General features: G+C 47.7%; 1 protein-coding gene across 2 annotated transcripts in view; it reads left to right on the forward strand.

Moving 5' to 3' along the window:
* Positions 1–14,645, forward strand: part of bcas3 (BCAS3 microtubule associated cell migration factor) — a 464,427-nt gene that overhangs the window by 192,461 nt on the left and 257,321 nt on the right. For both annotated transcript variants that reach the window (XM_079246567.1, XM_079246566.1), the window contains one exon: positions 852–949. In XM_079246567.1, coding sequence (XP_079102693.1) covers positions 852–949 — 98 coding nt within the window. The remainder of the gene's footprint in view (positions 1–851; positions 950–14,645) is intronic.

Here is a 14,645-nt window from a genome sequence, read left to right on the forward strand (position 1 = left end):
TTTATATCATGTTTACATCATGTTTACATCGTGTTTACATCGTGTTTACATTGTTTACATCGTGTTTACATCATGTTTATGTTGTATTTATATCATGTTTACATCATGTTTACATCGTGTTTACATCGTGTTTACATCATGTTTACATCGTGTTTACATCGTGTTTACATCGTGTTTACATTGTGTTTACATCGTGTTTACATTGTGTTTACATCGTGTTTACATCGTGTTTACATTGTTTACATCGTGTTTACATCATGTTTATGTTGTATTTATATCATGTTTACATCATGTTTACATCGTGTTTACATCGTGTTTACATCATGTTTACATCATGTTTACATCGTGTTTACATCGTGTTTACATTGTTTACATCGTGTTTACATCATGTTTATGTTGTATTTATATCATGTTTACATCATGTTTACATCGTGTTTACATCGTGTTTACATCATGTTTACATCATGTTTACATCGTGTTTACATCGTGTTTACATTGTGTTTACATCGTGTTTACATGGTACTCATGTTCTTTAACCTGCACTGTTACGATTAGATAAACACATAAATTAATAAAATCTTAAGAATGATTTGTATCTGAGCCGACGCCAACACTTGTTTAGGTTTGTTAGAGCAAATAGTAAATATAGTAAATGTTGCGCCGTTACTTCTTCAGGCTCTGACTTCATCATCATCATCAGCTGTGATCACAATCATTTCTAAATAAAGTAAAAGAAAACATATTGATTATAAAGTTTTATTTCCCCGAACAATGTGTGAACGTTGAAAAGCTGAACAGATCAGGACGTTCCAGTTAATGTAATGCTGCCAATGTGATACGTGTGTGTGCAGAATCCAGCCGGTACGTTCGGAGCCAGTCAGCATGCCGGGCTCATCGCGGCTCGTGGCGGATCGCCGAGGACAGGCCAACATCATGGACGCCGCATCAGGTAGGACACTGACATGCGTCCTGCATCACGCCTTCGTTTCTCCTCCTGACATGGTCCTCGTTGTTTTCACTCTTCCTGTGATGCTGTTGATGGCGTCAGCTGTGTGACGATCAGTGTGCGTCCTGACGAGCAGCTTCTGTTGTGCTTGTCAGATGAAACTTCTTCATTTAATGACTAAATTCATGTAAACATGATGAAGAATCCGTAGCGAAAAAGGAAAAAGAATCCCGTTTGTTTTTACTCTTCATTACTCCTCTTGCACGTCTCATGCTTGAGTTTTGTGTCCTGGCTGCGTGACGTCAGGTCAGCCATGCTGTTGGTCTGCGACGTCCATCTGAAGCTCCACTATGAGCTGAAAGCAGTTTCGTTCTGTTCAGGTTCACCCGACTCTGCTCCAGCCAGACATTTATTAAATACATAGAGGAAAATCTATCTGTTAGCATTGCTTTGCTACTGGGTGGGTTTTTATCTTCTAAGAATGGGTTTTCTCTAACTTACATTTCAGATTTATGTTGCGTAACATAGATAATAAATAAATCCATTCCACTCTGTCTGTCCAGTCTGCAGACATAACGCTGCTCTGTAAATATATTCATGTTGTTTGTTTTACTGTTTAACAGAAAACAAACAACTGGAACGAAGTTGCAGTTTTTTAATAAATATTAATATAAAATTTTGTTATTTTAAATGCTTTGTTTTGATCATCAATGAATGTAACAGTGTATAAAGTGGAGGTATGAGTATGTCAGTGAGCTGCTTGGCAGAGTTCTGTGCTCTCCGAGTGCTTCTTTATTTCCTTCCTCACTAATAAAACATTCTCCAACAATGCTTCCATATTTTTCCAAGTGGATTTCTGAAAATCCTGATTGGAAGGGGAAAAGTTTAACACACACATCACATGATTTATGTTTGCGTGTCTTTATATGTGTTAAGTTTTAGATAATTCTTACTTGTACTGATGAACCTGGGTGGAAATGGCTCATATTTAGTAGCGACACGGAGCCTGAAGATGCTGGGATTATATGTTCATCATGGAACAAATGCTGACCTGCTGAAATAAACCGTTTTACTCGTCTTTAACTGTTGTTCCGACATTATGAACCGTTGGCTCAAATCTTTATTAAAGCTGTGAGAACGCGACGTTTTACGATGAGGAGCTGAAGCTGCTGCGGTGCTGATCCAGCTCTGAGCTCCAGTTAAATGTGTCCTCGCGGCGTCCTGCCACGCAGGCTGGTGGATGTAGGACGGGGTTTTTACTCTGTTCCTTCCTGTTGTGTGTGTGAAAACACACGGTTGATCTGCTTCTCGTGGACTTTGATTGTACGGCTTTTTTAATCTGGTTATGATGTTTGGCTTATCCAGTCTCACTAAAGAGGATTTCCTCCTGAAAATATGTCTTTTACCCTCCAACTCTGATGCAGTTGTTATCTTGGAAATGTGTGTGTGTGCAGGGATGAGTGTGTGGTGTTTGTGCTGCTTTTTTCCCTGGATGTTGAGATGTTTTGTCAGAATAAGCCGTAGTTTTATGCTTAGGGTGAGGATCAGGACTGGCTGCTTAATGTTGGGGTTAGTGGAGAGCTCCTGTTTTTTTTCTGTGTGTGTGTGTGTGTGTGTGTGTGTGTGTGTGTGTGTGTATGTGTGTGTGTGTGAGTGTCCTGGTAGGTCCGGCCATGACAGGTGAGGAACCACCACTTGTTGCGTGACATTGCATCCTGTTGCTTGGCGCTGATAAAGCAGCTTGAGGCGCGTCTGAGGCGTTATCTGCTGTCATGTGACGGCTTCAATCATCCGATCTGGCCTCCCGCTGACACACACCGCTGACACACACCGCTGCCGTCAGGTGTCAGAAATACTTCCACACATCTGATAATGTGTCTTCCTGTCCAACCCTGCAGTCTGCTGCAAAGTCAGACTTTCTCCCAGCTGTTTGTCACTTTTCCCGTCCTCATCCTGACCTGCTTCTCTGCCACCTCTGTCTGCCAGGTATCGCGTGTGTGTGTGTGTGTGTGTGTGTGTGTGTGTGTGTGTGTGTGTGTGTGTGTGTGTGTGCAATCTGTGTCTTCAGCTTCTTTTCCGTGTCTGCTGCAGAGCAGAGACAAAGGGACAGAGGCAGGCTGAGGATGAAGGTGATGCTTATCAGCGTGTGTGCATGAGCAAAGGGAGGGTCCCGTGTTGTGTCCTGCCACCGCCGTGGCGCCACCTCTTATCACACATGCATCACTTCAGTCTCACGCTGAAGAACACGCGTGTGTGTGGCACAGCGGGCGACATGCAGAAAACACTTGATGTGTTTTTATTTAAAGCATTTTCAGACTTCAGATTGTCCAGATGCTGCCGGCGTCAGCTCCAACCCACAGAGAGGACAACACTGCTGATGCTACAAATCAATAAATATCTCTCAGGCTGTGTTAATATGTCTCTGATTTAACACCAAGTCGGGAGGGTTTGGTTTGTTAAACATTCATCCAAAATGCTGCAGCGGAGGAAAACCTTGTCAGCTCAGCTGCGATTGATCCGTTTGGAAACGGACCAGTTTGACAAATTGATCACATTTACAGGTTGGGATTTTACAGTGTTTTGCAGGTTTTTACAGTGTTGGATCATTATGCACAAAAACAACAAACATAAATAAAAAGTATTAAAACACTATAGACAAACAAACAAATGAGAATATTTAAAATGTAACACACACACATGTTCTCATGACGTGTGAGGCATGTTGGTGTGTGATGTGAAGCGCCCTGCTGGAAGTGTTGCTTTCCATCGTCCGGCCAGAAAGCTGCAGTGACTCACTTACAGTCAGTCCGTCTGCTCCCGTCTTATCTCACTCTGCTTATCTCTGCCTTCCCCAAGGTGACGGGACGCCGTCTGCATGGGACACACACGCATCCTCCAGCTCACACACACACACACACACACACACACACACACTGCTGTACAGTGTTTCCAAGTCGTGACTTCTTGACTCAGCAGATCTGCCTTCATGGAGCGGATGGATGAGCTGTGTTACCTTCCACTCACTGTAACACACCGGATCAATGCCTAACTGTTATCAATAGCTCCGATCTGCACCCTCAGGCTTCATGTGGAGTGTGTGTTTGTGTGTGCGGAAGCAGCTTCAATCAAAGCTAGACTACACAGTGACACTCTGCAAGAAAGAAAGAAAAGGAGACAGACCTGAAAGAAAGATAGCAAACCAAGACTGAGAGGATTTAATCTTGTGCGTGCGTGCGTGTGTGTGTGTGTGTGTGTGTGTGTCTGTGTGTGTGTGTGTGTGTGTGTGTGTGTGTGTGTGTGTGTGTGTGTGTGTGTGTGTGTGTGTGTGTGTGTGTGTGTGTGTCTGTGTGTGTGTGTGTGTGTGTGTGTGTGTGTGTGTGTGTGTGTGTGTGGGTGTGTGTGTGTGTGTGAACTCACACATTACTGTAGCTGTGTTTTGGCTCTGCATAAAAGCCACTCAGGAAACTCCATCATGTCTGTGGCATCAGCTGTTTTCATGTTGTTGTCCTGCTGGGCCTGCAGTCCGTAGATCTCCTCCTCGCTGCTTTATCTGGGAGGATGAATCAGTGATAGTGTGTTAGCTGGCATCAGAGCGGAGCCTGGCGAAGCCAGCTTATCGCAGAGCGGCGAGCAGACTCCACGCGGCTTCTTCAACGCCGCTTTGTTTGTGTGCATCTCTGGACAGGCAGGCATCATCTGGAACCTTCCTGCAGATGAAAAATCCCCTCACTAGCAATGAAACGTTGACCTTTCTCACCATCTGAAGCTTTGATTTAAATGCTTTTACTCAGTACCTGTCTTTGTTTCCTGTACGTCACGTGTGTGTGTGTGTGTGTGTGCTGATATGTATACTTGTGCTGTATGTTCACCCTGGAGGAATCAGTCTGGAGTGTGTCAGTCCATTAGCAACATCCTGTAAAGCAGTGAGTTAATCAGTGTTGGATCAGCAGCTATCAGCCATTAGCCACATCCACCACACATTATCACAGCTCAGTTTCCACCACTATGCGCTTGTGTGTGTGTGTGTGTGTGTGTGTGTGTGCAGTGGGTGTCAGATTCACATGGAAATCAAACATCTCACCAACATGGCCTCCTACCAACAGCCTCGAGTGCTCAGCTCTTCAGACGTTTAGAAAAGTCTGCAGAGAAGCAGTGATTGGTTGGTGTTCCCCGCTGATGGAGGTGGTGTCCAGTGGGGGGGGGGGGGGGGGGGGGGGGGTTGTTCCCCGCTGATGGAGGTGGTGTCCAGTGGGGGGGGGGGGGGGGGGGGGGGGGGTTGTTCCCCGCTGATGGAGGTGGTGTCCAGTGGGGGGGGGGGGGGGGGGGGGGGCTGACGCCGCGCTGCAGGTTCACACTTCCTGGATGAAGAAGCAGCTCGACGCGCCACAGTCACACAGCAGCTAATTCACGGCAGCAGGAGGAGAAGGAAAAAGTGAAGCGTTCCCTCGACCGGTAGAAGGCTTGCTAGTTGTAGATGTTTCCCTGCTTCAACACACCTGATTCACATTAACTGGATCCAACCGCTTCTCAGATTCTGCTCCGTGACTCTTTCTCTTTCATTTGTTATTGTTATGTTATTGATTGTTGTGTTGATCGACATCATTAACATCCATCCCAGCAGTCCTCCAGGCAGGTGCACCTGGACAGGTGGGCGGTCCATCACGGCGTTTAGCGGCCGCAGATGAAAAGGATGGCGTGTTACGTCCATGTTTACGTCCCAGTAAAGAAACCGAAATGGGATGGTTTAGTTTGGAGAGAGTGACTTCCCCCTGAAGGAAAACAAAGCAGTAACACGCATGTTGTTTAACGCTTCCTTCCCGATCTCATCACCATTCAGACGTGATCGCAAAAAATCTGGATTCTTTATGATTCATTCATTTTGGTGTTTTTTGCTTGAAGTTTCATTTTAAAAATGCTAAAATGTTTAATTTCTTCAGCACTTTGGTCAAGTTTTCCGACGTCTTTATTTCCTTTGTCTGAAAGAAATGTAAAAATCAGAAACCAGCAGGAAACTTTGGCATCCATGATGATATTTCTCTGGGTGTGTGTGTGTGTGTGTGTGTGTGTGTTTGCACCTGTTAGCCGTTAGCATCAGCAACAAAGTGTTCGTTGTCCGAAGCCGCCACCTCTTCACCAGCACCACCCTGAGGCGACGACGGGGCTTCCCCCGCCGTCTTTGTTCACAGGCAGCAGCAGGAAGAAAGGTACAACCGTGAATGACTCCTCAGCACACACACACACACACACACACACACACACACACACACACACACAAACACACACTTAGCCTGCCATCATGCCCTTCCTCTTCTCTCCTTTCCTTCATACCTGATCGGCCATTTAAAAGACGAGGCACCTGTGCAATAGTATTCTTCCCTTTTTCCTTTTTTCTGATGCACACATACCCCAGTAACCTACACCCCACAATTACCTCCCAGACTCATAAAGGGCCCTTGTATGTTTCTGCTGCGGCCCTCACTCTGACAACAGCCAGCTCGTAGGCCAGAGAGATGCCGAGCCATCTGATCTCTTCCTTAAAGACAAATACCCCTCATTTCCCGGGAACCCCCCATGCAACACACATGCTCTCTGTCCCCCCCCCCTTCTGCAGATTTTATTCATCAATAGGCACCTTTGTCACCTTGCTGCCTCTCTGCGCTTCCACCCATCCTGCCCATCGCCTTGGGGTGTGTTTGGTGACCCGTCGGCTGGTGACAGGCCACAACAGGGGCTCATCGCCGCTGCTTTTTGTCTTTGTCATCACCACAAATCAGACTAAAGGAAACACTGGGCCGTTATCAGGAGAAGAAGGGGGGAAACGAGATGCTCAGAAATCTGAAAGAAAAGTAAGAAGAGTGAAGACAAGCAGCGTTTAGAGTCGCTTCACCGTCTAGACTTACAGTCCCTCCACCACGGTTTATAGATTTAACCTGTAAAAGTAAAAGGTTGTCAGAGATTTGTATTGATTTAGTGTTTTAGGGCATTTTTCCCTGTAAAAGTGGAAGTAGAGCTAAAAGAGGGGCTGAGGGGTAACCAACTTTAACTAAAACCTCCGTATAACAGTGTAATAGGAGGTAGACCTCTCAGAGATCAACATCTGGCTTGACCCTGAGCTGTCGCTGGTTGGGTCTGAGCCGTCGCTGGTTGGGTCTGAGCTGTCGCTGGTTGGGTCTGAGCCGTCGCTGGTTGGGTCTGAGCCGTCGCTGGTTGGGTCTGAGCTGTCGCTGGTTGGTCTGAGCTGTCGCTGGTTGGGTCTGAGCCGTCGCTGGTTGGGTCTGAGCCGTCGCTGGTTGGGTCTGAGCCGTCGCTGGTTGGGTCTGAGCCGTCGCTGGTTGGGTCTGAGCCGTCGCTGGTTGGGTCTGAGCCGTCGCTGGTTGGGTCTGAGCCGTCGCTGGTTGGGTCTGAGCCGTCGCTGGTTGGGTCTGAGCTGTCGCTGGTTGGGTCTGAGCTGTCGCTGGTTGGGTCTGAGCTGTCGCTGGTTGGGTCTGAGCCGTCGCTGGTTGGGTCTGAGCCGTCGCTGGTTGGGTCTGAGCCGTCGCTGGTTGGGTCTGAGCTGTCGCTGGTTGGTCTGAGCTGTCGCTGGTTGGGTCTGAGCCGTCGCTGGTTGGGTCTGAGCCGTCGCTGGTTGGGTCTGAGCCGTCGCTGGTTGGGTCTGAGCTGTCGCTGGTTGGTCTGAGCCGTCGCTGGTTGGGTCTGAGCCGTCGCTGGTTGGGTCTGAGCTGTCGCTGGTTGGGTCTGAGTTGTCGCTGGTTGGGTCTGAGCTGTCGCTGGTTGGGTCTGAGTTGTCGCTGGTTGGGTCTGAGCTGTCGCTGGTTGGGTCTGAGCTGTCGCTGGTTGGGTCTGAGTTGTCGCTGGTTGGGTCTGAGCTGTCGCTGGTTGGTCTGAGCTGTCGCTGGTTGGTCTGAGCTGTCGCTGGTTGGGTCTGAGCCGTCGCTGGTTGGGTCTGAGCCGTCGCTGGTTGGGTCTGAGCCGTCGCTGGTTGGGTCTGAGCTGTCGCTGGTTGGGTCTGAGCCGTCGCTGGTTGGTCTGAGCCGTCGCTGGTTGGGTCTGAGCTGTCGCTGGTTGGGTCTGAGCTGTCGCTGGTTGGTCTGAGCTGTCGCTGGTTGGTCTGAGCTGTCGCTGGTTGGTCTGAGCTGTCGCTGGTTGGGTCTGAGCTGTCGCTGGTTGGTCTGAGCTGTCGCTGGTTGGGTCTGAGCCGTCGCTGGTTGGGTCTGAGCCGTCGCTGGTTGGGTCTGAGCCGTCGCTGGTTGGGTCTGAGCCGTCGCTGGTTGGGTCTGAGCCGTCGCTGGTTGGGTCTGAGCCGTCGCTGGTTGGGTCTGAGCCGTCGCTGGTTGGGTCTGAGCCGTCGCTGGTTGGGTCTGAGCCGTCGCTGGTTGGGTCTGAGCCGTCGCTGGTTGGGTCTGAGCCGTCGCTGGTTGGGTCTGAGCCGTCGCTGGTTGGGTCTGAGCTGTCGCTGGTTGGGTCTGAGCTGTCGCTGGTTGGGTCTGAGCTGTCGCTGGTTGGGTCTGAGCCGTCGCTGGTTGGGTCTGAGCCGTCGCTGGTTGGGTCTGAGCCGTCGCTGGTTGGGTCTGAGCTGTCGCTGGTTGGTCTGAGCTGTCGCTGGTTGGGTCTGAGCCGTCGCTGGTTGGGTCTGAGCCGTCGCTGGTTGGGTCTGAGCCGTCGCTGGTTGGGTCTGAGCTGTCGCTGGTTGGTCTGAGCCGTCGCTGGTTGGGTCTGAGCTGTCGCTGGTTGGGTCTGAGCTGTCGCTGGTTGGGTCTGAGTTGTCGCTGGTTGGGTCTGAGCTGTCGCTGGTTGGGTCTGAGTTGTCGCTGGTTGGGTCTGAGCTGTCGCTGGTTGGGTCTGAGCTGTCGCTGGTTGGGTCTGAGCCGTCGCTGGTTGGGTCTGAGCTGTCGCTGGTTGGGTCTGAGCTGTCGCTGGTTGGTCTGAGCTGTCGCTGGTTGGTCTGAGTTGTCGCTGGTTGGGTCTGAGCTGTCGCTGGTTGGTCTGAGCTGTCGCTGGTTGGTCTGAGCTGTCGCTGGTTGGGTCTGAGCCGTCGCTGGTTGGGTCTGAGCCGTCGCTGGTTGGGTCTGAGCCGTCGCTGGTTGGGTCTGAGCCGTCGCTGGTTGGGTCTGAGCTGTCGCTGGTTGGTCTGAGCTGTCGCTGGTTGGTCTGAGCTGTCGCTGGTTGGGTCTGAGCTGTCGCTGGTTGGGTCTGAGCTGTCGCTGGTTGGGTCTGAGCCGTCGCTGGTTGGGTCTGAGCTGTCGCTGGTTGGGTCTGAGCCGTCGCTGGTTGGGTCTGAGCCGTCGCTGGTTGGGTCTGAGCCGTCGCTGGTTGGGTCTGAGCCGTCGCTGGTTGGGTCTGAGCCGTCGCTGGTTGGGTCTGAGCCGTCGCTGGTTGGGTCTGAGCTGTCGCTGGTTGGGTCTGAGCTGTCGCTGGTTGGGTCTGAGCCGTCGCTGGTTGGGTCTGAGCCGTCGCTGGTTGGGTCTGAGCCGTCGCTGGTTGGGTCTGAGCCGTCGCTGGTTGGGTCTGAGTACTCTCTCAGTACAATTAGATGGAGTTGGTAACAGTAACCGTAGTAAAGGCGGAGTTCTACTTCCTGTATTTACCTTGATTCATCGTCTGTCGTTTTAATTCTCAGTAAAATACTTTAAAACTGTGCTGACGGTATTTTATGGTACTTGTGTGTGTGTGTGTGTGTAAAACTGTACCTACATTATTAATTACTCATGTTCTTATTTCTTTTTACATCCTTTTTGTGTTTCTATGAGCTGCAAATGATTCGCTGGAGCTGAGTTTCATCGTACTCCACATAATGACAATAAAGCTTCATAATAATGACCAGGAACAGTAAGGGTGGTAAAATCGAATCGAAAATCTGGATTTTTTTTGCTTCACAATTTTGAAATGTTTTTTTTTTTCGAATAAAAATAATCCATTATAAATTATTTGTCATTTTTATTGTTTTTATTGATCTTTATACATGTCTTCTTTGGAATTATAGCAGCAGAATGATAGTCTGGATACTGGGTTGTTTTTTCCTACCTGAAATCAAGAAAAATGACAAGCAAAAAAGAAAGTTTTATAAAAAAAATTTATATCTTTAATCTACAAAAATCAGCAATATTGAAGAATAGTGAGAATCACAATTTAAATTGAATCGGCATCCAAAAAATCGGACTCGAATTGGGACAAAAGCGTATCGTCACAGCTATCAGGAGCAGCAGGCGTGCCATTCTCCACACATGTCAACACAGCAGAGTGTAACGTTAGTTTGATCTGATCATTTGGAGCCAAAACTGAAGGTATTGACATGTTGTGCAGCTTTTCATTCACATGAACATGTTTTACGTGATTGATTCCGAATGTGTGAATACTCGTTCAGTGTTTTTTAATTTTCCGTCCCTGCTCCCTCTCTGAGATTTCATCTTCCATGTGAGGCTTTGTGGACTAAAGTGTGGGATGGTTGAGCCACATGCAGCGATTTAGCGTCTGAGTGACGGACAGAGATCAGGGTGTGACATGGATTGTTATGGGTGAGCGCTGATCAGGTTTTTGTGCTGCTCTTATCTCTTTTCTGTGTGTGTGTTGTTGTGCTGCTGCACTTTTAATCTAGGAGAGATGAATGCCCTGCAGCATTAGAGCTATACTGCAAGTGCATGTGCGCCTGTGCATCCATGTGACTGTGTGTGTGCACAGTGCCAGAGGGTAGTGAAGACTGAGCAGCTGCTCTTTATAGTGACTGAGCGGACACCAATGTGTCGGGCATCTGCCACGCGTCCGCCCTACCGCCTACCCACTGGAGTGTGTATATGTGTGAAAGTGAGAGAAGCCGTGTTGGTGTGTTTATCCTGCCATTCGGGCTCCCTCTGAACTCGTAATTATCTGTGCTGATGATGATGTGGTAGCGGAGGAGTTTGTATGATTGCTAATATCAGAAGAACGCAATGTGTGTGTGTTTGTGTGTGTGTGTGTGTGTGTTACCAGCTGCTGAAGCAGAAATGATGTTGACTTCTCATCCTCATCTTTAGTGAGAAATAACTTCTGCAGACACGTAAGGCCTCACTTATGTATTACAGAGCAGAGTCCCATTGAGATGGGGGGGTGGGGGAGGGGTTACCATTGGTGCCACCATTTTATTCTCATGACCTCAATCTGTGGCGGGCATTCATCCAGGCTGGCCATCCCTCCATATGCTGCCCCCACCATGACTTTCACAATGTGAAGATGAAGTGATGGAACTCACGAACTCATAAAGTTTGTGAGTTAAACAATACGAGCAATCGGCAACCTCCAGTAGTTAAAAGTAAAGCCAATGCGGAAGTGAATAAAACTGCAGTTCCCCCTTCATCCACTAGGGGCTGCAAAACAGAGCAAATCCCCATAGACTCCCATGTTAAAGAGACCAACTTCACAGCAGAAATAAACATGTTTACAGCAGAAATGAACATGTTTACAGCAGAAATAAACATGTTTACAGCAGGAATAAACATGTTTACAGCCTGGTTCAAAAATCCATTTTAGGTTTAATAGGTCAGGTTTACCTTCATGACAACTGTGGGGGGAGTGAATTTTTTTCTAACTCACCCGTTTAAAAGTAATTTAATGTCGAAGTTCCGCATATTTAGGGGCGTGTCCTTTTGATTGACAGGTACCCAATCTCCCGCTTCAAGTCAGAAGAGCGTAGAACAACTGCGGTTTTTAGCCGGTTAACAACGTGACTTAGCTTTAGCCCGCTTACCTCCGTTAGCTGGTTAGCTCCTGTTATCTCCGGGTTAGCTCGGTTAGCTCTTAGCTACAGGCAGGTCGGAGTTTGGTAGATGTCAATCATCCACCATGACGCTTACGGCCCCCCTCTCAGCTCCACCTCTTTGCCCATATTTGTATTTTCCGGGAGAGACGACATGCATGCCCCTGCCAAGATGGTGATGGTAGGAACCGCCCACCGAGCTTCAATTCAGCTCTTCAGAAACCTACGGGTGACGTCACAGAGACTCTGCCCATCTTTTAGATACAGTCTATGGAGCAGAGGTACCTTTACAGTCCAGTATGAGTCAGATGTAGCACTCCCAGTCAGACACACGTGCATGTTGGTGTGAACCAGCAAAGTTCCGACTTTGTGAAAAAATGAGGAAGAAACAAGCAAAGTTGTGCCTGAGATCAACAAACCAGCACAACGTTGCATTTTTCTCTATGTTTAGCTTCAAATGAAAAACCTACGACTCAAATGTCTGAAGTTCATTTTCACTAAAGCCTTACATCCCGCTCGGTCCTCACAGTCCCTGAAAACATGGCAGACATAATCAGCTGCTATGACTAACAATAAAACAGGACAATGGTGTTTATGTTCATGTGTTTAAACCCTGATGTTCATAAAAGCAGACAAAGTTTATTTTAGGTCAAACATGAATGTTTGGATATGATTTAGTTGCTGAAGGTGATCAATGACATCTGTGTTCATGGGATCGTTAGCCATGTTTACGTGTGCAGAAGGTCTCCAGTTGGGTTACAGTTCAGCGTTTACATGCATCTGTTTGATCAGAATGAATCATTTCACTTTGCACACAACGGTCAGACTTCCTGGAAACAGCATGGGAAGAAGCAGCAGTGATGCAAACCGCGTGTTTGTATTTATTCCCGTTTCACTGCTACCAGTTTCTCATCTTTAATGATTTCAGATTAACATACTTATGACACAGTAACTATAGCCGACTCTTCTTCTGTTGCTGTTTCACTTTTTAAGACCAATATTTTATCAGCTCATCTGAAACTGCAACCAGTGGTTGATGCATTACGTTGCATAGACCGTTGTTTAAGCTAACCAGCGTCATCTTCATTAGCTTACGGTAGCATTAGCATCAACTACATAGCATCACATTCTGCATGCTACATACAGGTGCAGAACAGATGTTGAACACCACAGTATCCTATCACTGCTGTGCCTCTAGAGGTGGCAGTGCAGGTTCAATTAGAAGATTATAAAGTTGTTCATGCGAACGATTTAAGACTCTGCATTTGGAAGCCGTGGCTGCTAACCGTATAGCTACGATGGTTCAGCGTGGCTGAGTCAGTGCAGGGAAACGCGGCTCTGTGAGGATAACTCCATTCTCTGTAGATGTATGTAGAAGTCCTCACAGGCCAAGAACATGAAGATAAAGCTGATTATTTTGGAGAAAAACCATGTTTATCTTTGGGACGATTTTTAAAGAGGTTTTAGCCGAGAGGAGAGGCTAAACGGAACTTTATTCAGGAGTTTCTAGCTAGCTGCTTTGCCTTTAAAAATGTTTCCATTCCTGTTTTCTTACATGAAATGAACGACAGATTTCAGGATTTCCGCTTTAACCCCCTCTAGAATCAGATTTAGATGTTTGTTATGAGATTGAGGTGAGGCATATGCAGCGTCAGCTGTAGACATCATGGCTGCAGTCAGGAAGACGTTAACGGACCTGCTTGTTCGCCATCAGAGCTGCTGCCTTCATGTCTGACTGAAAACACTATTAGCTACCAGAATAAATCATCAGAGCAGCATCTCTTCTATTTTTATTCTTTTCCTACAACTCTCCCTCCATCCAGCGTCACTGGGGACAAACACAGCACATTGTCATGAGGAGTGACACATCCTCTTTCTCTCCCCTCTCCCTGCTCTCTCTTTCCATCTGTTCCTGTTTGTGTTCCACTCTTTCCAGCTCTCTCCCCATACACTCTCCTCACTGACACTAACCCTCCCTGACAGTGTCTCCATGCTGTCGCGCACTAATCCGCCTCTGAGAGGTGTTAAAGCCCTTCCACACTCACACACACACACACACACACACACACACACACACTGCATCACTCTAGATCCCGTAAGGTATCGATCCGCCATCCCGTCCGCTCTAATGGGATTTTTTACACCTAAGCATCAGATATGGCTAATGCATCGCATCTGATGCGGTCGGGAACACACACTTCCATGCAGGAACACGTGGATTATTACAGCGAGCTGCTAATGTGGTAAAATATGAATACGGAGCAGAAGAGGGAAATGCACTCTGCAGCATATGCATCAGACTCCCTCGGCATCTGACTCATGTCACAGATGTTCAGACACTCGCTACATCACACAAACCCTCGGTCATGTGTGTGTGTGTGTGAGCGCGGCGGTAAAATGACAAATCTTTTCAGATTACACGATGACGAGCTCCAAGCTGAGAACCTGAGATTCCCTCATCTGTGAGGAAAAACCGCTCCTGTGCACACTGTAAGTAACTACACGGATGTGCTTACGGGGTTTTCCACAAATATTCGATGACTTTTTGGAGTTTGGCGCTAAAAGTTGAGCATCGGCTTCCGTTCAGACGTCCAGCCGAAGCCACGGAGAAAACTAAAATCCCTGCGCATTGAAGTTTGGGGACTCTGTAAAATGCAAATAAAAACAAAAAGCACGGATTTAAGTCAGATTTTATTCTCGGTGAAAGATAAACAACATACTTTCCGCTTGAGCGAGTGACATCTGTAAATGACAGAAGTCGTTTATGGCAACAGCTCAGTAGCATTACGGGGTAAAGAAGGAGCGTTTCAGAGAGGCAGAGTCTCTCAGATGGAAAGAGCTTCGCCAGTCTGAGACAAACTGGATCTGATGATACATTGTTTTTAAGTTTTGCAAATCACTTCATTCTGGTGTCATTTATATTTCACACACGGACAAACTTTGCTTTGTAATATAGGAGGGTAGCTTGTGACC

Source organism: Telmatherina bonti (genome assembly GCF_933228915.1).
Source record: "Telmatherina bonti genome assembly, chromosome: 9".
In the NCBI taxonomy this organism is placed as follows: domain Eukaryota; kingdom Metazoa; phylum Chordata; class Actinopteri; order Atheriniformes; family Telmatherinidae; genus Telmatherina; species Telmatherina bonti.